We start from the raw sequence: 25,037 nt of genomic DNA on the forward strand, positions 1-25,037 counted from the left end.
ACGCTTTATCGTACGTAGTAAACTCTGTTGGGCCCACCGTCAATGTATGTCGCTAATCCAAGCGGTCCATCCATTTTTTAAGCTCATTTTAAGGGTTGAGATTAAAATTTAAGCATATACAAAGCTCAAGTGGACCCCACCATAGGAAACAGTGGAGATAATGGTGTCCACCGTTGAAACCTTCCTAGGGCCCACAGTGATGTTTATTTGTCATCCTACCCGTTCATAAATGTACACAGACATGAATGAAGGGAAAACACGTGTATCAACTTCATCCAAAACTTGTGGACCTTGAAAAGTTTTCAACGGTGTACGTTCAATTCACACTATTTCCTACATTGTAGTACACTTGAGCTTTTGGATATTTTTGAATTTTTGGAAGACCTGATTAGATGGTCCACCTTGATGTATGTATTAGGTATCCACACCGTTCATCCCTTTTACCATTAGACCCCCGCCTCACCCAATAGGGGCTAACCTTTACCATGGGTTACCGTGGGGCCCACCTTGATTTGTATATTATGTATCCATGTTGTTCATCTGTTTTTCCATATCATTTTAGAGTATTATCCAAAAAATGAAGCAGATCCAATTATCAGTGGACCATCTCATAAGAAACAGTAGTGATTGACTGCGTTACCATTAAAAACTTCTTAAGTATATCTTAATGTTTTCGTAGTATTTATTTATTATCCAATCTGTTGGTAAGTTCACATAAGCCTGGATGAAGGGAAAAAAACAAATATAAGCTTGATCCAAAACTTTCATGGCTCGTTAATGGTCAATTAACATTGTTTCCTATTGTATGGTCTATTTGATCATTGAATCTATTTCATTTTCCTGATAATGTTATAAAATGATCTAAAAAATTGGATGAAAGACATCAATCCAAAATACATACATCAAGGTGGGCTCCACGATAATGGGGTCTCACCTAAACCACTCTCAATTTTGGAACCATGCCTTAAAATGAGCGGTAAAAATACAGCCTGGATATGACACATACATCACAGTGGGCCCCACGGAGTTTAATTAGAACCCTAAGCATGCTGAATTACACTAAGTGAAATTAGCATGCAATTCAATTTCTGACTAATGATATAAATCAATCAATGTGGGTCCCACGTGCTACCTACTATTTATTAAAAGGGTAAGGTGTATTTTTTTTAAAGCATATGTCAAAGGTTGAAGGTTCATATTTAAAAAACCCTTATTTAAAGCATGCAATCTTCTTTGGGATTTCACATGCAACCCAGTAACTTTTGGCATAAAGACAAATAACACCCTTTCTTATGTAATTTCTCAAAATTCCTCCTCTTTTTCAAATATAATCAAAGACCACGGGCTGTTAGTTATTATGGACCATAACTAACCATGGTTAGTTTAGCAAACGTCTTTTTTTAAAATGTCAATATACTCCCTCTCTCAATTTTTAAAACCCTAACTCTAATTCTAGCTTCTCTTCTCTCTAACTTAAGGGTAAAAGGATTTTTTATTATTATTATTATTATTTATTTATTTATTTTGGGTCAACAGACGACTATAAAGGTGATTACATCATATTCTAGTGATGGATGTGTACACCAGGTGGTTTTTACCAAAAATGAAAACTAAAAGGACATATTTGTGAAAAATACATGAATTAGGGTGTTATTTTTCTTTGGGCTAAAAGTAAAGGTGTTATGTGTCAAAACCTTTCTAGCTTTTATAAGAGTGGCCCATCTGATGAGTGGACGACAATAACTCAATGAAGGGCGCGGATTGGATAGCCTGTCCCTAAATAGTAATGGACTAGGGCTCTGAGGGCCCACCATAATGTATAGCTTTTATCCACATTATCCATCTATTTTGCCATATATCATTTCAGGTACTGGCCCAAAAATAAGACAGATCCAAAGCTCAAGTAGCTCACACCAGCAGTGATTATGACACCCACAGCAGGTCCACCATGATGGCTAATTGCCATCCAACCTGTTCATAAAGTCACATAAACCTGGATGAAGCGAAAACAAAAATATCATCTTGATTCAAAATTTCTGTGGCCCCCAAAATTTTACAACGGTAGGTATTTAATCCTCATTGTGTGGTCCACTTGAGCCTTGGCACTACCTCATTTTTGGTCTTCTACCCTAAAATAATATGCCAAAAATGGATGGACGGTGTGGATAAAACCTACACATCATGGTGGCACCTCAGAAGCAGGGCGGGGTAGTACCCAATCCGACCACCTTATGCTTTGCAAAAATGTTCCACACGGTTGCCTTGTGTGGCACGTGTGAAGGACAGCGTGATGCTAGATAACGTTCTAAATAAGACATTTTTGGGGTCAATTTCCTCAGCTAACTTATTAGTTATTAATGATCCAAACCTAACCATTTCAACGCACGTCTTCCAACCACGTGATGTGGGGCCCACCAAAGAGCTTGATTTCCCAACAACCGTATAAGTTGTTTGGTTGTTGTCATATATTATATACGGTATGATTAGTATTTTTCTCAAGCCTCACTTCTTTCGCAGAAGATTTGCTAACTCCACACGTGTGCAGAGCCCTGACACATCCACACGGGGGCACATGGCACTACAGAACACGTGTGTGAGATCTGAGCTTTCCATCTGGTCGGAAATGATTCTTGGATCTACTGACTCAAAAATCAGCCTCCTCAGGTGCGCCACAACCGCCCATTTGTTTTGTCGGCTGTGGCCCACGTGGGGGGTGTGAAATGGCCTCATCTTCGGTGGATCCCTGTGGGACCCATCGTAATGTATGTTCCTTACATCCACGCCGTCCATCCGTTTAGACAGCTCATTTTAGGGCATGATCCCAAAAATGAAGCAGATCAAAATCTCCGGTGGACCACATCAGAGGAAACTTATTGGCCATTAAAAACTTCGGGCCACAAGTTTTTAATGGTGGGTATTCAATCTACACCGTTTCATCTGGTGTGGTCCATCTGAGATTTGGATCTGCTTCACTTTTTGGATCATGCCCCAAACTGAGCTGTCAAAACGGAGTGGGCCCCACAACCAGAGATCCACTGAAGCCGCGTCCCATTTTCAGATAGGAAGATTTTAAATAACGGGCCCACCTGTTGGAAAGATCCGATAAAGCACACCTGCTACAAATTGGCACGTGTGGCAGAATGTGGAAATCGCATTTCCGTGGAATCTCTATTTGCAATCTGTTTTGTTTTTTTTCCTCTCTCTCTCTCTCACCAAAATGAGGACGAAAGCTTGTTTGGGTGACACTTAAAATGAGTTAAATCTCATTTTGGTTCCTGCTGCAGCATAATTGATGAACTAAAATAAGAAGATCTCATTTTTAAGTGTCACCCAAACAGGCACTTTATTAGAGCAGCTTTCATTAGAATCAGTACCATGCATCCAAACGAGCCATTAACACGTTGGAAATCAAACAAATCCACAAAATTCACTCCAATCTTGCAGTGGTTCGAGTAAGCAAGAGTCTGTTGCGTGACTGTGCAACAGGGGTCCCAATGGCCCATGTGTTATGCGATTTTTACAGATTTATTAGGGATTCGTCCTCCTATGCATATAATAATTGTTTATATGAGAGAAGCAAGGGTTTCAAACCCGCACAATTCTTCTGTCATTGTAAGAGACGTCATACAAGCCGAAATGCTGCTGAAATCACTATTAAACTATTTTCCATTATATCAATCAAATGTACTTTGTTTTAGAATCAAGGCCATGTAACCCAATTCTATCTCAAAAACAGAAATCATCAAAATGACGAATGTGCCGATGCAAGTATGAGGATGCAAGTATGAAACAAGTTACATGCTACAATTTAGAGAAAACCCAGTAAGATAATTTAGAATTATAACTTGGAGTAATTCAGAAAATTGCTTTTCCAATGCTTGTTAGCCCGTATTTGGATGCACAAGTGAATCAAATCGCAGACATTCAGTTTAATAGAGAGGAAATATGATTGCATTCGGGTTTTTTGCAAATCCCATTTAATGGTAATGTGATTGCAATTTGGAGCCCAAACAATCAGAGAATGCTAAGAAAATTGCAATTTGGCTTTCTTGTTGATTTCATCATATTAGAGATTACAATCCAATTCAATAAAGCATCCCAACACATCCAATGGAAGCGATTTTTAGTCGTGACTCTGAGGTTGAGGATTCCTTCCTGAATAAACAGCAATGGTTCAAATCCAACTGGGTATAGCCCATCCATGCTGGGACCCATTGGTTTTAATGTCCCAAATATTTTCTTTTCTTTATTTTCTGTATCTCATTTGTTCGACATCTTAGTTTATAGCTGCAAGTGTATATAGCCGCATCATGTATATTTAGTTAGATAATATACTAAAAATACAAGATGCAGTGAACAAATTAGACTACACATGCTGCCACATGTGTGGTATGTACATGGGCTTTATTGCACACGTGTGGGCTTAGCAAAGCTCGCTATCAGTAGTAGACAAAACTCACCATTTCAGCACAGATCAAAGGACAATCATAGGAATCTGTTTCCAGCTTTTATCCTTTGAATGAACAGACTCAAAAACCAATTCATCTTTCATCATTGATCTGTGTTCAGAACCACCACTAGAAGAATGGCGGCCCAACCATGGGGATCATGACAGGTGATAGTCGACTGTCATGATTTTCATGGGGGGAAAAAAAACTATCTCAACCAGAAGCTCTTAGTGATTACAGATGCCATACCTGAAACTCCTCTAGTGTAGCACTAGGCCTCGATTTTCTGAAAAATGAAGTAAATCGGCGGAGGTGCTTCCAACAACCTGCTTTGAGTGGCCAATCCACCGCTCTTGCTTTTATCTGATTCTGGAAACTAAGGCTGCATTTGGATGACCAAATGAATTGCAATAATTCAATTCAATAAAAGAGTAAATGACCCAAATGAAGTAGCCCATCTCCGTCCACAAGGATGAGTTAGTCTCCAAACAGTAATTACTCTCTTTTCAAATCCAACTTGAAATGCACAGAATTGCAATTAGGGTTTGGTAATGATTATGGATTAAAAGTGTGACATTCCCTCTATCACGAACTGAGCAAATTACAATTCAGTTCAATCGAGCATCCAAACACTCACTACGAATCTTGTCCAGTTTTCAAGATTTCATGCAATTCTTCGTCAGCATCCAAACCATCCTCTTTCATCCGATCGAGCACGTCAGAGACAGACTTTCCCGCAATAACGTAGGTCCTAAGCAACCTGTGGTATACATCCCTCGTCGGAGGAACCCAAGGCCTTAGCAATCTCACAAACTCCTCTGCTCCTTCCACATCTCCCTGCCCTTTGAAGTACTCAAGGCAAGACGCCACATTATCAGAATTTGGCTTCCACCCGTGCCGTTTCACAGACATAGCCTTCTTCATCATCTCCACACCCCTTGGAATCTGATTATCCTCTAGATACCCAGTTGCCAAACACTCCCACGTGCTTGGATATGGCGTCTTCCCTTCTTGGATGGCCTTGTTTATAAACGATTCGGCCTTGACAAACAGACCCTTCTTGCAATAAGCAACGATGAGTCGGTTCGGCACCCGGAAATCATAGCAGAAGCACACGGACTCCCATTCCGCTATAATCTTCTCGGCGCCCTCGATATCATCCAATTTTGCCAGGGAGACTATCATAGAGATATAAGATGCATTGCTCACCTTCTTCGAAGACGACTTCTGCAGATTCCAGAGCCGGTACATCTCGTCCTTCCGCCCAATGCCTGCGTACATGGTGAGGAGAAAATCGTATGCAATCCGCCGCTGATCCCGAGTGACCAACGCCTCTGATCTCTTCAGCATCTCCAGAGCCTTGTCTGGCAGGCCTGCTTTCTTGTACCCATCCGCCACTATCAAATACACATCCCAATTCGGAGCAATCAGCGGATCATCTTCCATCTTCCTCAGGGCAGCTTCCATCCCATCGATGTCAGCCGTTGCCACCAATCTGGTCATTTGGATGCTGAATGTGAAAACATCACGACGGATGCTGTTTCTGTCCATTTCCTTCACCACATTGTCGAATTTCTCATACCGTTCTGTCTGAAGGTAAAGGTTCATCAATGTATTGTATGAAAGGGAATTGACAAGACCCAGATCCTTCATTTTCTGAAAGAGGGCCTCTGCCTTCTCGACAAACTTTCTTTGCACATAGCAGTTGAGAAGAGTGCCATATGTTTCAGTGGATTTCAACTTTATTGGGATGTTATTGAAGTACTTCTCTGCATGTTCTAGGCCGTGTACTTTGCTGATCAAGTCCAGCCGAATTGCAACGGTGCTTTGTGATAACTCAAAATACCTCCGATCCGTCATCCACTGAGATACCTGAAGAAGGAAGGTTGACAGCCAGCAATGTAAAGATTCAAGAGCAACTTTCTATCGACTGGGACGAAGTCAAACACCAATCTTTTTCAGTTCCGAACCACACAATACGGATTTTGGGTCATTTGCAATCCCAATCACTATTTATACCAACCTGAAATTATGGTTCTATACTCTTTAGTAACGATTATGGTCTTACAAATTTACAGTTAAAAGTGTAGAAATTTATACTTTTATTTATGTAAGAGAACCAGTGCCTGGAACCACTATAAGTTATAGTGCTTGTAGTTGCATCCATAGTTTTACAAATTTACAGTTAAAAGTGTAGATATTTATACTTTTATTTATGTAAGAGAACCAGTGCCTGGGACCACTATAAGTTATAGTGCTCCTAGTTGCATCTGGCCACTGGGACAGGTCGATCTGAACCAGAACACATCTTATGGGCTAGTATGCAAAAATCACAGTGATCAATGATCCAATCCATCCCTGATCTGCCATTTTCTGAGCCAGTATGGGATGTTTAGGATTGCCTAACAAAAGAGAATCCTCAGAATCATAAGCAATATATTACAGTTCTCAACAAATAGATTGATCAATTGGTTGATCGGACCTATTTTGTGTAAACGATCTTTTCTTTTCTTTTCTTTTTTTTCTTTTTTTGTTTTTTTGTTTTTTTTTGAAAGATTGTAAATGATCTTGACTGTCCATATTAAAAGGCTAATGATCAGATTGTTAGCATTTCGGATTGGCGGGATATATCCATGGTATCATGTGTTGGTCCAATTGGTGGGATATATGCATGGTATCGTATGAAATCTGTGTTGGACCTAATGGATGGACAAGATCAATCAATTTGATTGTCTAAGTGTCCCAATGCAACTAGGAGTACTATAACTTAATCTGAGAGCACTAGAGCATGTCTCTTTATGTAATGGAATGCCTACAATATAATGCAATCAATGTTTTAAATATCGTTATCGTGTAAAGTATCACACCCTTGGCATATAGATAAATATCAGTTATCGCAGGGGATATATCGGTTGTATCACATAATGTATCGTTGTTGTTGGGAAACATGGGAACATTGGGGAATTGGTCGAATTTTTCAATGCAACTTCAGGGATTGTTGAAAAAGACATCAATACACACTTAGAAATCAAAACATTACAAAAAGAGTACACATAATAAGGGTTTCCTTTGTATGGGGTCCTAATATATTTGCTTTCCAACTGAATTGATGCAAGTATATGCAAAGTCTATTCATATAATTTATAAACGTAAGAAGACGTGTACGGAAACACAAGCACTACATTCAAAAGCAAAAGAAGAATCACTACATCAGGTTACATATATGGTTAGCTTTGTGTTTGGATACAAAGATTCCAACTAATTTATGAAAATTTTGATTTTTCTCAATTTTTCACCAACTTGACCCCCATCTCCCACAAATCTTGAAATCGAAGTTCTAAATCCATGATTTTTCATGGAAAACATAAAGAATCATACATTTGTAACCAATTGACACTGCTTTAACATGATTTACAACAAAAACATGGATCGAAAATTGAAAATGCTCATTGGATCGAATAAGTGGGATATATTGATACTATATATGTGTTTCATATCGCACAGGTGGGATACAAGATATATCGTGGGATATATCAGCTGATATCGTTGATATTTAATACACTAAATGCAATGCAGGTGAGAACTATAATAATCAATTCATCATTTGTAAATTGCAATATCTATTCATATAGAAAACTATTTATGGCATATTAATGTATATATTTAAGTAACTGACATAATCCTAGCCCAAGCATACCACGTATTGGAGGAAATAGCATACCACCTACCTGTTCCCCTACCATGCACCAGAGTGACCCACTGTCCAAGTGCCCATGATTGGAACACAGCATGTGTTTGAGTCTAACACAAACAGTGCACCAAGCACAACGATACCAAAGAATTCGTCATGTTACACTTATTAATTATGTTCAAAAGCATAAAATAGACAAAGAAAGAGAAGAAAAAAGAGAGAAAAAGTGAGGAAGAGAGGACAACAGCCCCTCTCACGCCCCCACCTCGTTCTATTATCAGAGCTCCACTCATTAAAAGCAAAATTACAAGTATGCCCTTCACACTTAAGCTATTGTATTACTTCAGCCCATAGGCCTAAACCTTAACTCAACACATGTTTAAGCCTATAAAACAAAGAAAACCACATGAGAAACTAAGCTGGCCCATTGGACCACACGTGTGATCAATCTGGGCCATCAACAATCACCCTCAAGTTGGAGCATATGCATCATGAATGTCCAACTTGACAAAGAAGTGATCTAGATGAGTACAACTTAGAGCATTCAATTGATCTTGAGACTTGACGAACGGTGTGCATATTTCCATGCTAGCAACATTCTCCTTGACAAAGTGACAATCTACTTAAATATGCTTGGTTCTCTCATGATAAACTGGGATGTTAGTAATGTGAGAGGTAACTTGATTATTATAGTACAACCTCATAGTAAAATCAACCATAAACCCAAGCTCACATATTAATGTTTTTAGCCACATGAGCTCACACATTGCACGGGCCACTACCTTGTATTTTGTCTTGGTGCTTGAATGAGCAACTACACTTTGCTTCTTACTCGTTTGTGTAACAAGATTACCACCTACCAAGGTACAATAACCGGTAGTAGATCACTTGCCAAATGGAGAGGCACCCAAGTCTGCATTTGAATACCCTTCTACTCAGAAATGGCCATTCCGCTTATAGAGAATGACACGACTAGGTGCTCCCTTTAAATACCTAATTATATGACGCACAACCTCCCTTTAAATACATTGACTGGATAAGTGATATCTAGTCGGGTAATTGTTAAATAGATTATTTTTTTAACAAGTCAAAGATTTCCCTGGATCATCAAACAGTTCCCCCTAATCCACACAACTTTTGGTTTGTATCCATGGGAGTTTCAGTGGGCTTGGCTCCCAGAGGACCTATCCATCCAGTAAATCCATTGCAAATTTTCATCATGACAAGTTAATTCCCAACATAGACCTTTTTTTTTTTTGAAGAGCAACGCAATTGCATTAAAAAGGGGAAAATGTACAAAACAAAGGAGAAAAACAGAAGAAAAACTAAGGCCTAGGGACGCTGAGATAGCGAACCAGCTAGACACCGAGAAACAAGAGATTACAACCTCTGAGCTTGTCTACATTAGAAGCCCATTCAATAATGAACTGATTGACTCTACGAAGGAGGGACAGAATTGAATGCAACTCATTTCTAAAACATCTGCTGTTCCTCTCTTCCCAGACTGTCCACCAGACTGCCAGAAGAGTTATCTTCCAAATAGGGGATCTTTGAGATCCTATGTGAACACCGTGCCAAGCTTTTAGGAGAGATCCTGTTGAGAAAGGGGAGCACAAAGCCATGTCGAAAACAGAGCGGATGTGACCCCAGATCCCGCTGAGGAGGGGACAGTGCACGAAGAGATGGTTGTTGGTTTCTTCAGCAGCCAAGTAGCAAAGGCATACATTGGGGAGGATCATTCCTCTCTTCTTAATATTCTCAACTGACAGAGTTTTGTTTCTACCAACCAACCAGCCAAAGAACGCCACCTTTGGGGGGGCCGAGTACTTCCATAGGTGATTTGTTGTGATATCAGGGATTTGCATAGGGATAGGATCCAAAGTGTTGTAGAAGGATTTAACCGAAAAAACATTTGATTTTTCTGGGATCCATCTGATCTTGTCATCAGAAAGGGGATACAGCTTGTAGCTAGAAACACGATGATGGAGGGCTGAGTATTCTTTTATCTCCTCGTCGTACAGATTTCTCCTACAAAGCAAGTTCCAAATCGGGGGCCCATCTGAAATGGAGAAGCATTCTCCAACAGCAATCTCACAGTTTAAGGCAATGTTGTATATGTTTGGAAATTGAGATTTGAGGGGGAGATCACCCAACCATGTGTCTTCCCAGAAACACACCTTAGAGCCATTACCTATTACAAAATCAATGTGGCTGAGAGTTGCTTGTTTCATGGCCATAATTCCTCTCCACAGGGCCAAGGCTCTATAGGAAGAGGAGTCAGGGGTCCACCATCCACTTGAGGAAGAACCATATTTACTCTTGATGACTTTGTTCCATAGCATGTCTTTCTCGACTCCCAGTCGCCATATCCACTTGCCAAGTAAAGCTTTGTTCATGATCTTTAGTGATTTGATTCCAGCACCTCCTGCCTGATATTGCTTGCACACCTCCTTCCAATCGACTAGATGGAATTTCTTTTTATCTTCTTGGTCGTGCCAAAGGAAATCGCGTCTGAGTTTTTCCAGCGTTGCCAAGATTGGGGCTGGGCATATTAATAGAGACATGTAATACAACGGGAGATTCGATAGGGCCGATTTGATGAGAGTGACACGACCACCGAAGGAAAGGTATCTGCACTTCCATCTGGCAAGATAGTGATCAAATCTCTTGATAATTTTGTTCCAGCAAGAGATGGGCGGCTTACCAATGCAGAGCGGGAGACCAACAAAAGAGGGGAAACTGTCGCTAGAGCAGTTGAAGAGGGAAGCGTATTGGCTGATCTCTTCCTGCACCATATTAGTCTCGAAGATCTTGGTTTTTGACATGTTGACCCATAAACCAGAGACCACTTCGAAGCATTTGATTGTAGTGTGAAGATTGCCTATCATCTCCTGATTAGGTTCACTAAAGAGTAAAGTGTCATCCGCGAATTAAATGTGTGTTATCGGACTGATCATACCTTTGATTCTTATACCACTAAGGATGCATTCTGATTGCCCCTTGGATATCATGTCTGATAAGACTTCTCCAACGATCAGGAACAGGATTGGCAAGAGCGGATCGCCTTGGCGGAGGCCCCGAGAGCTTTTAAAGAAGCCTTTTGGAGAGCCATTCAGCAGAATAGAGAAATGGGGCGAGCTTACACATTCCATGATCCATCCTATCCATTTATAACCAAAGCCCATTCGACCCAGCATGTATCGCAGGAACTTCCAGTCAATGTGATCATAGGCCTTCTCTAGGTCCAGATTGCATATGATTCCTTTAGAGCCAGATTTATGACTGGAGTGAAGAGCTTCATGGGCTATTAACGCACTGTCGATAATTTGCCTGCCCGAGATGAAGGCGCTTTGGTTCCCTGATATCACCTTTCCCATAACCTGATTAAGATGATATGCCAGAACTTTGGCTAGGATTTTGTAAGGGCTAACGAACAGGCTGATCGATCTATAGTCCTTGAATATGGAAGCCCCCAGAGATTTGGGGATAAGCGCGATGAAGGAGGCTTCCTTTTGAGAGGTGACCCTATGGAAAAATTCCAAGAGAAATTCCATAACATCTTGGCTTAGAAGCTCCCAAAAAAAAACTGGAAGAAAATGATGGGGTATCCATCAGGACCAGGAGCTTTATCTCCATCCATCTCGTCCAAGGCAAACTTCACCTCTTGTAAGGAGAAAGGAGACTCCAGCAAGCTGACTTTGGAAGGGGAGATTTTCTGAAAAGGCAGGAGGTCGAGGCCAGGTCTTTTCCACTCTGCTGCTCTGAGGAGTTTACTGAAGTAGTTGATTGCTTCTTCTTCTATCTGGGCTCTATCTTCAGTCCGAGAACCTTTCACCTCAATGCAAATGATTCTGTTACTTCTGAAATGCGAGCTGGCGATACTACGGAAAAACTTTGTATTTTTGTCTCCCTCCTTGATCCATTTAGATCTTGATCGTTGCTTCCACTCAATTTCCTCTTGCAGGGCTTTTGCTGAGATTTTCTCAATCAGTTGAATTCTAGTAACCAGTTGATCGGTAGACATGGGGCCATCTTCTGAGTCGCGATCGATTTTCTGGAGGTCGGCTAACAAGAGGTCCAACTCTTTATCCTTAGAAGTGAAATCCGAAGCTTTCCACTGTTTGATTTTGTCTTTTAGAAGCTTCAGTTTGGCATTGAGTCTAAAACTAGCGAAGCCGTTAACTGAGAAACCAGCCCGCCAATCTTTGATGAGCTGAGGGAAGCCAAGGATCTTCAGCCATGAGGATTCAAAACGGAATGGTTTGGGACCCCAACTTTAGGGATCCAAAGAGAGCAGCAGAGGGCAATGATCTGACGTTGTTCCGGGGAGGGCCGATTGAGTCACCAGGGGGTAATGATCGATCCAATCCGAGGACAGGAGGAATCTATCCAATCTGGATTGCATCGGGTTAAGCCTGCCATTAGACCAAGTAAATCTGGAGGCCAAAAGAGGAAGGTCGATGAGCTCTTGATTATTGATCCAAGCTGAGAAGTTCCGCATAGAGGAGGAGACTGTGTAGCTGTGAGATTTTTCTTCAACAAATCTTATGATGTTAAAATCTCCGAAGACGCACCAAGGGCCATCGAAGTTGTTCCTAGCGGAGTTGAGATCCTCCCAGAAATCGTCTCTGTCAGCTTCTGAGGTGGGGTCGTAGACTAAGGTGATTAGAATTTGCAGGGCGGATGACGAATTTTGAAGGATTACCGAAGTCGGGAAGATTCCATTCCAGCTGTTCACCAAGGACCAGACGGTAGACTTCCAGGCCACAAGAACACCTCCCGCACTACCAGAAGCGTTCAAAGTAACCCATTTGGCATCTTGGGCTTTCCAGATGGATTCGAGTAATTGAAAGGAGAAGCTTGAGACTTTGGTTTGCTGAAAGCAAACAATATCCGGGTTAGTACAATCGCATGTAGCTTTGAGGATCCTACATTTGTGTTTAGATCCCACGCCCCTAACGTTCCAAGAAAGGATCTTCACAAGGAAACTGATCTGCCCCTTTTGCCTGAGAGCCCTGGGCCGGACTTGGGAGAAAAATCTGATCCAAGAGATGAGGATAGGCTTTGAAGTTCCCTTTTGTTGGTCAATTTGGAGGGACGTAGTTTGGGCGATCTTGAAGCTGGGAGGGGACGGCTGCAAGTTTCGACGCAGTGAAATAGGGCGATGTAATCTTCCGGGGAATCCTCAAATGATAAACCGAGGGCTCTTTCGACGTGGCCGATGCCGTCCCTGATCCATTTTTTTTCCTTGAATAACTTCGATCAGATCGGATCTCTAGGTATCAGGGCTCCTGGTCGGGATCATGGGGTACTCCATAACTTGGGATGGGTTTCCTGATCGAATCTGTAAGGGTTCCACTTCGATGAGGTCCTCCATTCTATCTCCTTGGAACAAGATGGCTAGGTCTTTATCTGGAGAGTCACTATGTTGGGAGGTAGGAGTATATGGGGGGGTGGATTCCTGATATTCTGAGTTTTGGGAGTAATTGTCTAGGTCAGGGGGTTCTATAATATCCCAAGATGGGTATCTGAGAAAGGAAGAGTTCAGGGGGTTTGGGTTTGGGGTAAGATAGGAGGGGAGAATCCATGTGATTTTGGAAGGTGGGGGCACTTGGTTTGGATTGTTGGTGTCGGTTTGGGAAATGAAGGGTTGGGTGGATTGGTAGGGTAGGGTCCGATGGAGGTTCTGAGGTCGTGGGACGGTTGAGATCTATGGGAGGAAGGTTTGAGATTCCCGAGGCTGGTGAGAAAAGAGATCTCAACCCTAAAGCCTTATTCGAGGCTGGATACGAGCCGCAGGCTCGAAAGGAGAAGTGGCCATGTATCAAGGAGGATGAGATGCCATGTGTCTGGACAGGACGATCGCTATTAACGTCCGGTGATGATCTCAAGGGGACGGCTGAATCAGCAACACATGGCAGCATCTCTGCGCGACGGTAATTGTCGTGGGTGCTGGCCGAGGAGGGAAGGGGAGTGGGGCTTAGAATCCCGATGCCATGCGTCGGTTCGCCCGCGATGGAGTTGATGGGGGGGGCATGTCATCTTCTCCATGCGCCGCATACGCAGCTGGGCGCTGCTCTTGTTAACTTAACACCCCAAAAGTATCAAAAATGTCCCCAGTCCTTTGTATATAAGTGTTGTTGTAAAAATTTATTCAACTTGTCAATACCTATATTGTCAATGCCAATGACAATGATATCATCCACGTATGCAACAAACACAATAACACCTACCTCACTTCATCTTCCAAAGACTTAGTGGTTAACTTGCCCACAATTCATCCCAAATTCAAACACCACTTCACTGAACTTGTAGATGAACAAGCTCGTGGAAATTGTTTTAGACCATAGATTGACTTCTTAAGGTAGCATACTTTATTTGACTCCCCATGAGCAATAAAGCCAAACAGTAGCTTTATATAGACTTCTTCAATAAGATCTCCATGAATAAAGGCATTCTTTACATCAAGCTGATATAACGACCAATTTAAATTTGCAACAATGGAAACAACAACACATACAGAGTGAAACTTGGTTATGGCCGAACAAGTCTCTGGGACCTAATAGAGTACTATTTTGGAACCAATTGAGCTTTTAATTGATCAATTGAACTATCAGGGTCATACTTCACCATATACACCCATCTACACCCAACTGCAAGTTTTCCCGTAGGTAGTTCAGTTATTGTTTAAGTTCGATTTTGATAGAGTGAAACCATCTCTTCTTCCATAGTTCGTTTCTACCGATTACTGTTGAGAACCTCGTGGAAAGAATAAGAAAGAGACACAAATGACAAAGATAGAGCAAACTGTCAAAATGAAAGGATAAGCCACCAAACGATATTTATTTTTATTTTTTTAGAAATATGATGTTGAGTGTAAGAATGTATACCCTTACTAAGGTAATAGGCAAGTCATCTTCATTTTACAATACAAGTGAAGATTCAAAGGGACGATGATCTTTTAAGAGGGTAGGATGATTGATAGAAGACGTGCTTATATGCACTCCATCTCCTCTCTTGGAATGTCTGGAGTAGATTTGCAAAGGGGGACATACATATTGTACAGACATCTCTCTACTAAAGATGTTGTGTCTGGCACAATGGATATAGTAGAACCTTTTTATAATTACAGTGACCTTCCTCTCTCAGAGAAATATGGGGTATGTTTAAAAACATAACACCAGCTAACACAACATCTACAAGAAACAGAATTATAACATTTGTATCATCATTGAGTACCCCAAGAAAAATACACTTGATAGCCTTTGATTCAAATTTGTCGAGGACATGATCAAACTAATGTACGAAACACATACAACCAAACATATGAGAAATTGAAAATATTAGACTACGAGTACATAAAATAGAGAAATGTGATTTTCCATCTGAGATAGATGACGGCATCTGATTTAGCAACTAGCATGGTGTCAAGATGGTATTGCTCAAAAAAAAAAAAAAATACAACCTTCATATTTAACAACAATGGCTTGACAACCTCAAGTAATTGTCAATTCTTACATTTAGCTACTCCATTTTGCTGTAACGTATGTTTATATGAAGTTTGGTAAATAATGTCATGAGTTAAAATCATGTGATACATATTTCCTAGCAGTCTGAAGATAAAATACACACTTTAGTATTGAATTGTATCTATACTTGCATATGAAATTCCTCAAAACCGAATAACACCTCAGAACGATCCTTCATTAAGTATATGCTTAGCATTGGCTACACACACACACACACACACACACATGATTATCTATCGTTTCTCTAAGTCTTAATTGCTTGTAACTTCTTAAATAGTGTTAGACCATTGGATACCATGGCCTCCCTGATGTGTGGCTGCTAGGTGAGATGGGGTTGTGTGCTAAGCTAGCATGTCGGAGGACCACATGTGCTTGGCTTGGATAATGTTATGGACACCACACTGTATGCAAAAGTCAGTCTGGTCCACTAATCATGGTGTCTAGACATTGTAGTTTTATGTGGACCATTAACAATTTTTAATCAAAACCATAAGTTTTCATAGAATGAAATAGCATAATAGGATTCGTGTAGCTAAGAAGAAGAAGCCACTTTTTCATTGACTCAATCTAACAAGGAAACCTATAAGTGATTTTTGAGTCAAGTCTGAGTCTTTAGACATTAGACTAACAAAGAAAAGGAACTATATGATGCTTGAATCGAGGATTTGCATTGTATAGTAAAGTTTAAGTTTGTACAAGCATGACCAATGGTTCAGTGATCCAGACCAATTATCCATTAGGCCCAACTATGGTGCAGGGCAAAGTCAAGGACAATCACATGGTTAGGATTAAAAGAAATCAAGCTAGTAAGTCTGATCCAATGGTTTTAGCTCACACTATAGCTTCCGGTGGCCATAACTTTGTGATTGATGATCCATTTTGCACATAGGATATTTGGAAAGCTATCAACAAGCTTTATATACTGGCCAATGCCAAAAGCAATTAGCCCAAAATAGGTTGTTTTAGGGTTTATTTTTAAATTTTAAGTTAAACTTTATTATTTTTACTAAGCTACGGTTTTTACTATTTTAGGGTTTGGAGAGTCTTAAAATAGCTTAAATCCTTATTTGAGTCATGGGAAAAGTTTGAGTGAGTTTAGAAGTCTTTTACTATTTTTAGTAAATATATTATTTTGGGAAAGTCACAAATTTAGAGTGTAGGGATTATGTAAGTCATATTAAGGGCCTTGTAAACAGATCTCATTCAGACTTTAATCAGAAATAGCATTTTCATTTCTCAATTTTGAGATATTTCTCTCTCCTTGTGGATTCAATGGCTATTTTAAAAAGGTGGCCGTCTCCTCTTTTATCCACGCACCCGCTACGTTATTTGGTATCAAGGTAAGGTCTTTCCTCGGGTCAATAGCTTCTAATAGTGGATCAAATGGCGACAATCCCACAAGTGATGTTCCGTATAATCAACTAGTGACTAGGGTTGAGTTCATGGCCTTGTAACAATCAATGAATGAGGTGCAAGCGGCAATTGTTCGGTTGACTAAGGTTGTGGATCACAAATATAATCATGGCAACGAATAGCCCATGACTATTGAAAGGGCTCACAATCAACTAATTCGAGGTCCAACAGGTATAACACCCATGCATAACCATAGACCACAATCCCATGGAGGCGAGGTAAATGTAGGGACCCAAATGCTTTTTGGCCAATCAGATGTTGAAGAAGAAGAGTGGACTTATGAAGATCAAGGAGTGCCCATTGAGAAATCCACCAACAAAAAAAAAAAAGAGTGAACCTATACAAATAAAGGGGTGCCTCTTAACGAATCCACCATCAAATTGCTTGATGGATCCACAAATCAATCAACTAATGGATTTCTGGATTTTTTATTTTTTATTTTTAAGTTTCAATTGAATCAGGACATCAATTGACGGTTGGATTGACAGAAGGGATCAATGGATCAACAAATATGGATTACTAGATGGCTAAGAAGATGGACACTTTCATTATCATCTTACTAAACTCAACAAAGATTGGCATCCTTATACCTTCTAAGTAACAATCCAAGTGCATAGATCAAGGGCTAGTAGTGAAGATGACAACACCTTGGTTAATAGATGTTGAGCAGCGAATGAAGCTACAATTAACACTGGCAAACCTATTATTGCAAATGTGCAGATTAAAACCCAAACACGAAGGATTGGGAAGAAGCAGAAGGTAAGATACAGTTTCTACAGTTTCACATAAATATAAAATTCCAATCCGACATGTGGGCTTTCGCCATCAGTTGTTATTAACGATTATAAAAAAACAAACGCTACAAAGGCAAGCCATTGCAAGGGGCCACTATCATTCTAAACTCGCGGACGTGTTTAATTTTTCAAGTGGAGGGTTCTAATTTAGGACAAAGTCAAGGACAATCACATGGACATTTATGATTGAAAGAAATTGGGCTAGAAAGTTTGACCCAAGGGTTTAGAGCACACTATAGCTTCAGACGACATAATTTTGTGACTAGTTATCTGTTTCATGCATATAGTATGTCGTTGGAAACATATCGACAAGCTCTACCTGCTGCCAAAGAATTGGCCCCCAAATGGTTTTCCAAAAAGAGGCCATTTTAGGGATTATTTTTAGTTTTAAGTTAAACTTTTCTATTTTTAGTAAGTTAAGGTTTTTGCTAATTTTTAGGGTATTTTAGAGTTTGGAGAGCCTTAAAATAGCTTAAAGTTATTATTTTTGAGTCATGGAAAGAGTTTGAGTTGGTTCAAAAGTCATTTACTAATTTTTAGTAAACTTACAATTTTAGGAAAGCTTTTTTTAAAAGACATAGGGTGTCCCCACCCCTTTTGAGGCGAAAGCTTTTTTTTTTTTTTAAGACACAAGGTGTCCCCGCCCCTTTTGAGGTGAGACTATTCCCTGCGGATACATGTGATCACCCACAACCACGTGTATCGGGTAATGCCAAGGAGGGGAGTTGAACCCACACCGGTAGGGAGCAAACCTACGGTGATGGCTGTTCCCCCAAACCTTGTCGGGTATTTTAGGAAAGCTTATTATTTCAAAAAAGTTACAAAATTAGGGTTCAAGACATGTAAGTCATATTAAGGGCTTTGTAAATAGTCTTCATTTAGACTTTTCATCAGCAATATCACTTTTGTTTCCCGTTTCTTAGCGATTTCTCTCAACTTATGGATTCATGGGCTATTTTTTAGAAGAAGAAGGTGGTCTTTTCTTTTTTATCTACACACCAGCTACTTTAAACTGTGGATGGACCACACTCTAAATATATCTCAAACTGGATCTTCTAGTTCTTTTTCAGGTAAATGCAGACAATTATTTCACTAATGTTCTTAGCTATCTATTTACAAAAATTACATAGCCAAGATTGTCCAACTGAAGAGATTTTTGGGGCACCGTACCTCCATAGTGGGGCTCAATAGACCAACGATTTGAATCACTGAACATGTTACAAAGAAATGTGGGTAAGCTTCTAGAAGCTACTGAACATGGAAGCCATAGCTGGATCTTGTTAGCGGATAGCTTTATGAAATGATTTACACAAGCTCAGTTCAAATTTTGGAAACATGTAAAAGTCAATAAGAAAAAACTCAAATGAACTCGAGGAAGACTCATCCTGACTTTTTCAAAACAGATCCAAAACTCAAACCCAAGAACCCTCTAGTTAACTAGGTGACTTGGTTGAGTTAACAAAAAAAAAAAAAACATTTTTCTGGCCTTATTCTTTGAGTTATAAACTCGGGACCATTATGTTCTTTGTGTCTCTACCAAGTTGGCAATGGAGAGGGGGGCATCCCAATGACTTTGTAATGCAACCAGGACCACCTTCATGAGATGAGTAAATGTTGCCTCTTATGGCATGCCTGGCCAATTGTCAAATAAATAAATAAATAACTAAGAATCTAGCCAAGTTGGCTTAGCTTGACCAATGGCACATTTGGATGCACCTATGCAAAAGAGGGTTTCTAGAGAAGGGGTCTCAAGCCTACTTTTTGGGGTCAGCTCAATGGAAACCAATCAGATTGGTTTTTGTTGAGTCAGCATTTTAGCGCCTATTTTGTCGAGCAGGATGGTGAAATGGAGGTTTGCAAAGTGCATTCAGATGCACATCAAAAACCCTGGTTTGGCTTAAAAGAGGGTTTACACCTCAAACGTCCCCTTGCAAGGTATGTCCAAATGGCCCAAATCATTTTACCAAGTTGAAAACCCCAGTTCTTAACTTTTTTTTTTCCATTACTGGCCAATTTCAAATTTTGCATTTAACATTCTGTCTGCCTTCATCTATCTATTAATTGTTGTGCCAGGTAAGCAAAAATAACAAAACTCTACATACTTTTTGTCCCGATTTATCTGCCATGTGAACAAAAATAGCTTGGACCAAGATTAACTCAACCGAAACCCACACAAAAAGATCATTTGACCTTTGGGGCCGAAGACTCACATTTTCCCCACCAGTACCTAATGTAAACCCAGTATCTTAATCAAGCTAACACCAAATAAAACTAGATGATGCTACTCCAACTTTGATCTGATGTTTACCTAAAACACCATCTGCCCTACATTTTATGTTCTGAATCACGCAATCTAGATCTTGGGTCATTTTCGATCTCAATTGCTATTTTTAGTGACCGGAAATTTGGCTTGATATTCTTGCTGTTAATTGAATTATAATGCAAATTTATATTTACAATTTAGAGATTTATACTTCAATTGACTCTATAGCATGCATATAATATAATACTATTAATAATAACATTCATTATTTCAAATATATAAAATTGCATATACTTAGGATATGCTTTGGAGTGACCCGCATGATCGTACAACTAGTGTGCCATGTATTGGACGAAGCAGCATCCCGCGCACCCGTTCCCCATACCACATACTGAAGCAATCTCCAATCCAGATAACCTTGATCTGATCCACATGATGTTTAGCTGCAATTTTTGCCAAATGGTGCCTACTAAGGTATGAATGTGGCCTAATAAGACATTGCTTTTACGCTTACTATTGAAGTATCAAGCATGATGAGTGTGAGTAAAGTGGCTGAGTAATGGGCAATTAGGAGGCAGCATCAATAGACAATGAGGCATTGCAAAGATGAGGATACTGAGGTGGATGTGCAAAGAAGACAAGGATAGAATTAAGAATGGGGTCATCCAAAGAGTAACACCCAATACCCAATAGGAGATTAAATGATGGAGAGGAGATTGAGATGGTTTGGACATGATCTGCTACAAAGACTAGAGACCACCCCAGTACAAAAGGAGGGTGGACCTCAAAGGAGATGGATCAAGGTGGTTAGGAGCTACAAAGGTTGGTTCACTTACCAAGGATAAGGTTTTAGGATTAATGATGAAACGAAACTCATAAAGCCAACCCCAAATAGCTGGGACAAGGTTTTGATGACAATCAGATGATTGAGTTATCAAACATGGATATGAGAAGTGCACGACCGGGTGATTCGGAGACAAATAGAAGTCTGACCAGGCTACTGATAAGGTACAGGGTCGTGACTGTGGGCCTAGACATAGTGCCCTACAGTGGATGGGCGGAAACAGCATTGTCCAAAAGTTGTGCTGATATGATGATCATAATAGCGAGATCAATGGACTTTTGTCCACTGAATGTTAGAACACCTCACCCATTTTTGCTTTTTTGCACCTGGCCCATCAAGGTGTGAGCCTACTTGTATGGTCCAGATTTCTATAGGGGCCGAAGGATGTACAAAAAGAAAGTGGCTCTTTCTTAATTTCACCCCAAACTATCTTTTCATCTGAAAGAGTATGGGATGTGTTTCCCCCTACTAAACTGTGATCACACATAGCATACAGTTTTTTTGTGGGTTATGCCGGGTTCTATAGATGAGCTTCTTTGTACCTAGCATGCGGATCCTGGAGGAGCTATGGGCAAAAGGAAATGGAGGAGTATTCTCCTCGCTGTGTTCTGGGCTATCTGGGAAGAGCATAACAACCGTTGCTTTAGGAATTTATCAGTCTCAGCCGCAAGAGTGTTTTCTAGAGTTTTAATTATCTTCCGGGATTGGGCCCCGTAATTTTGTTCTTTGGGTTTGGCTGCCCCAAGGCAGCTTTCTTGTAGTTTTTGGTTCTCTTTTGTTTTTGTTGTTTTTTTCCTGTTTTTTGTTTCATTCTTTTTTTGTGGTCCTTGTACTGTTTTCTTTTTCAATAAAATTCTCATCTTTCCAAAAAAAAAAAAACATATAGTTTTTTTTTGTGAAAATGTTAGCCCCATTGGCTGGAGCATAGCCCGAAAATTAGACAGAGCAAAATCCCAACTGCACAATTTAGCCATCAAATGATGATTAAAACAGGTCCTAAATAGCCCACACACATGCGAGGTTGGCACATGTGCTGCACATGCAGAGGGGTGTTTGTGGGCTAGCAAACCCATTATCAGTTTTAACCTATGAAAACTGAAATTGACTCCACTCAATTCAGCAGCATTGACTCGACTCATCCTATCAAGATCCCAAAAAAAGAAACAGATCTAGTCATTACTCAGTCAAGACTCATACAAGATCCTAACTCAGAAAAACTCAATTCAAATCGCCGGGACCATACATTATTTATAAACTTCATATACTAAACATTTCAAGGCTCAAGAAAACCCGAACCCAGGCCGAGTTGATCAATTCAAGTTTTAAAGCAAGAATTTTTCGTGAACCGAATTTTCTATCAGTTGTAATTTATGCATTTTGTGGCATTTTAAGATTTCATTATCAACCTTTTACTTCAGAATCCAAGCTAGACTCCTACTTTAATTTTTGCACCATTTGGAAAATGATGGTGACTCGTCCTCCTCACATGTGGCACTGATGTAAAGCTATCCATATTCCATACTATCCAAATTGTGGGTCCCATTGTAGTTGGAGCATATATATCTAAATTCACACTAATTGAGCAATCCTAACCATCCAATTAATGGATATGAAATGAATGTTAAAAGTAAAATGGTGAGCGGTCCAAGTTTAAAGGGAAAAAATCATATGGTTAATAAAAGCAATTTTTCAGTTATGCTGTATTGACAGTTGGTCTGGCGATTTGGACGGTCTAGATTGCAGTACAACTATACCATTTGTACATCCTCACTATCGTTTCTTAAATGTTAGCAAACCTACAAGTCTAGACCACGAATCTAAGTTGAGTTTTCACTTTTCAGGATCTGAAACCATTAACCCAGCGAGAAAATAAAAAATCCCGTCCGAGTCATCGATTCGACTCGTTCGAGTCGGCACTTCCAACTGAACTGACTCGACGCCAAAACACCATTCCCAGTCTTAGAGAGCGAGCGTGCCGTCCGAGTCAGCAGTCCGACCGCCCCAAGTTGATCCCGATTCACCATTTCCTAATCATAGAGATGGAGAATCCCACCCGAGTCACCGAATCGACTCGTCCGAGTCAGCACGTCCTACTGGACCGTGTCAAACCCGGGTCGAGAGTCCCGTCCGAGTCACCGATTGGAATCGGTCGAGTCAGTACTCCTAACCAGACCGTGTCGATCACGAGTCACCATTCCCAATCTAGAGAGAGAGAGAGGAGGGGGAGGAGGAGGAGATACCTCAAGCGCGTGTTTGAATCGCCTGTATTTCCTGAGCTGCTTTATCATCCCTTCAAGCTCCCATCTCTTCACGGTTTTCCCTTCCTTGATCCATCCCTCCAGCACCGGAACGAGCGACACCGTCGGATCTCCGAGGGGCGAGATCCTATGGTAGAGAGAATCTCCACGTGTACGAGGAGGAGGAGGAGACGGAGATGTAAGAGCCTGAGCCGAGGAGAAAACCCTGACCCGAAGACAACACTTCAGAAATGAACTGATTCTACTCGGGTGCCTAAGATTCATGCTCGGGCGTTTTCAAGGAAATGGCGGAGTTAAAACTTGAAAGCTGCTCGAGACAACGATTGCAGGGAAAGAGGAGTTCTACGATACTCGGGCTGCGTATGATGCTTGATAGGCAGCAATCGAAAACCCTATCCAGAGTGACCAGGTTACAGTCACAATATCAGATCGGTTTGTGGAAATTGGACCATTGGATATATTTCATTCTTAACCGTTCAATAAATGTCCACCATTTCCATAATCATACAATAAGACTAATTTTTGTTTCATGATCGTGCCAACTGTGAAATTTCTAAGCGCATGCGCATCATCCATCATCCTCTCAAGAGTATCAAAGTTCTTCTCTCGATAAGCTAGCACTGTTTGCAGTTTCCCCTCTAAAGTTTCCACATCATAGTTTTTCATATCCAACTTAATACATGTGTATAAGGATCATAATCCAAAACTCTTTTCCAAATTTATGTATAATGATCATAGCCGTAATAAATCTGTTAAATCACTTAATCTGTATGATCCAACAATCACATCCAATCTAATGATCACATGTGACCTACATGATGAAGTCTTACAAATCGAACCCAAAACTTCAGTGTTGAAATATAGTCTACCACTAAGAAAAAGGCTTAAAAAATAATAGGAGCCGTTTGGATGCCTATACTTTTTTAGTTGTAAAAACATTATACTTGAAAGGGTGTAATCGGTTTACATACTATTTCGCTTGGCTTTTAAGTAATAATCCATCAAGTAAACAAATTTCTTGTTTGACTAGTTTATAACGTGTTTACAATGAATAAAGTAGATATTTATATATGAGAGTTTGGGCAGTAAACTTTTCAAAATCTATGAAAATTATATAAGAAAGACTTGTTTTTTTCTTTTAAGGCCCTAAGAGGGCATTAAAGCATACACACACTAAACGGATTGGATGTCTTCCACCCATCACAGTGGGCCGGCCCCAAATGCAATTTATAAGTTTTTAATGTTGGATGTCTCATCTTTTCCTTGTGTGGTCCATTTGATAATGGACAAGCTATTTTTTAAGGCCCCAGGAGAGCATCAAGGTAAGTACATGATGGATAGATTGGATCTACAATATACATTAGGATGGGCCTTGCATATCATGAGTGTATATTAAATATTGTGTTCTAATATGTATAATACTTTTTTAGCTGTAAAAACTTTGACTATAATAGTTTGTAAAGCTTTTACAAGCAAATACACGCATCCAAACAGCTCCCAACAAATACATGCATCAAAACATCTCATGTAATAAAATTATCTATAATCCCTTTGCTAAATGTCATCACCACCTCTCTTGAATATTCCGGAAACTTCCAGACATTTCTGGAAATTTCTAGAATTTTCTAGAATCTTTCGAAAACTTCTAGAGTTCAATAGAGTTTTCTTAACTCTTCCGGAATGTTTCAGACCATGCTAAAACCTTCCAGATTCTCTTAGAATGTTCCGGAATATAATAGAACCTTATAAGATATTTAGAAGCTTTTATAACTCTTTAGAGTTATATTAATTCTAGAA

At 40.1% G+C, this 25,037-nt stretch overlaps 1 protein-coding gene across 1 annotated transcript; it reads right to left on the bottom strand.

Annotated features, from left to right (window-relative positions):
- Nucleotides 1–4,925: 4,925 nt before the first annotated feature.
- LOC131230764 (pentatricopeptide repeat-containing protein At2g20710, mitochondrial-like) lies at nucleotides 4,926–23,556 on the bottom strand. Its single transcript, XM_058226731.1, has 2 exons — nucleotides 23,223–23,556; nucleotides 4,926–6,320 (listed from the first exon to the last, which is right to left on the bottom strand). Exons 1-2 carry the CDS (start codon nucleotides 23,502–23,504, stop codon nucleotides 5,085–5,087), a joined length of 1,518 nt encoding a protein of 505 aa, XP_058082714.1. The 5' UTR covers nucleotides 23,505–23,556; the 3' UTR covers nucleotides 4,926–5,084.
- Between the last annotated feature and the right edge of the window lie 1,481 nt (nucleotides 23,557–25,037).

The sequence above is a fragment of the Magnolia sinica genome, chromosome 17 (genome assembly GCF_029962835.1).
Source record: "Magnolia sinica isolate HGM2019 chromosome 17, MsV1, whole genome shotgun sequence".
Classification (NCBI taxonomy): Eukaryota; Viridiplantae; Streptophyta; class Magnoliopsida; order Magnoliales; family Magnoliaceae; genus Magnolia; species Magnolia sinica.

Coding starts and splice junctions, on each gene's coding strand:
- LOC131230764 (XM_058226731.1), bottom strand. CDS start 23,504: ATGAATCTTAGGCACCCGAGTAGAATCAGTTCATTTCTGAAGTGTTGT. Junction 6,321..23,222: donor GATTCAAACACGCGCTTGAG/GTATCTCCTCCT, acceptor TTCCTTCTTCAG/GTATCTCAGTGGATGACGGA.